The sequence below is a fragment of the Apaloderma vittatum genome, unplaced genomic scaffold (assembly GCF_000703405.1).
Source record: "Apaloderma vittatum isolate BGI_N311 unplaced genomic scaffold, ASM70340v1 scaffold31654, whole genome shotgun sequence".
In the NCBI taxonomy this organism is placed as follows: Eukaryota; Metazoa; Chordata; class Aves; order Trogoniformes; family Trogonidae; genus Apaloderma; species Apaloderma vittatum.
The window spans coordinates 5,193-5,400 of record NW_009713728.1 but is presented as its reverse complement, the minus strand read 5'-3'; the positions used below and the strand labels follow the sequence as shown (position 1 = coordinate 5,400).

Here is a 208-nt window from a genome sequence, read left to right as displayed (position 1 = left end):
CCCCCCCCCCCCCCCCCGCGCCCCCAATGCTGCCCCCAGCCCCGGAGCGGGCGGGGAGCTGGTGGCATGGGAAGGAGATGGGTACCTTTGCTGTGCTGGTACTCGGCGCTCCCCGTGGCGCAGTCCGGGGTGCAGCTCACCTCGATTTCCTCATAGAAATCCGACTCGGTGTCCGAGCTGCTCTGCTGCCCTTTGCTGGAGGGAGGTT

General features: G+C 68.8%; 1 protein-coding gene across 1 annotated transcript in view; it reads right to left on the bottom strand.

Moving 5' to 3' along the window:
* Positions 1-85: 85 nt before the first annotated feature.
* The window catches only part of LOC104273230 (homeobox even-skipped homolog protein 1-like), a gene marked incomplete at its 3' end in the record, with an annotated part of 444 nt that continues 321 nt past the window's right edge, over positions 86-208 (bottom strand). Inside the window, exon 2 of the mRNA XM_009868484.1 lies at positions 86-207. Coding sequence (XP_009866786.1) covers positions 86-207 — 122 coding nt within the window. The remainder of the gene's footprint in view (position 208) is intronic.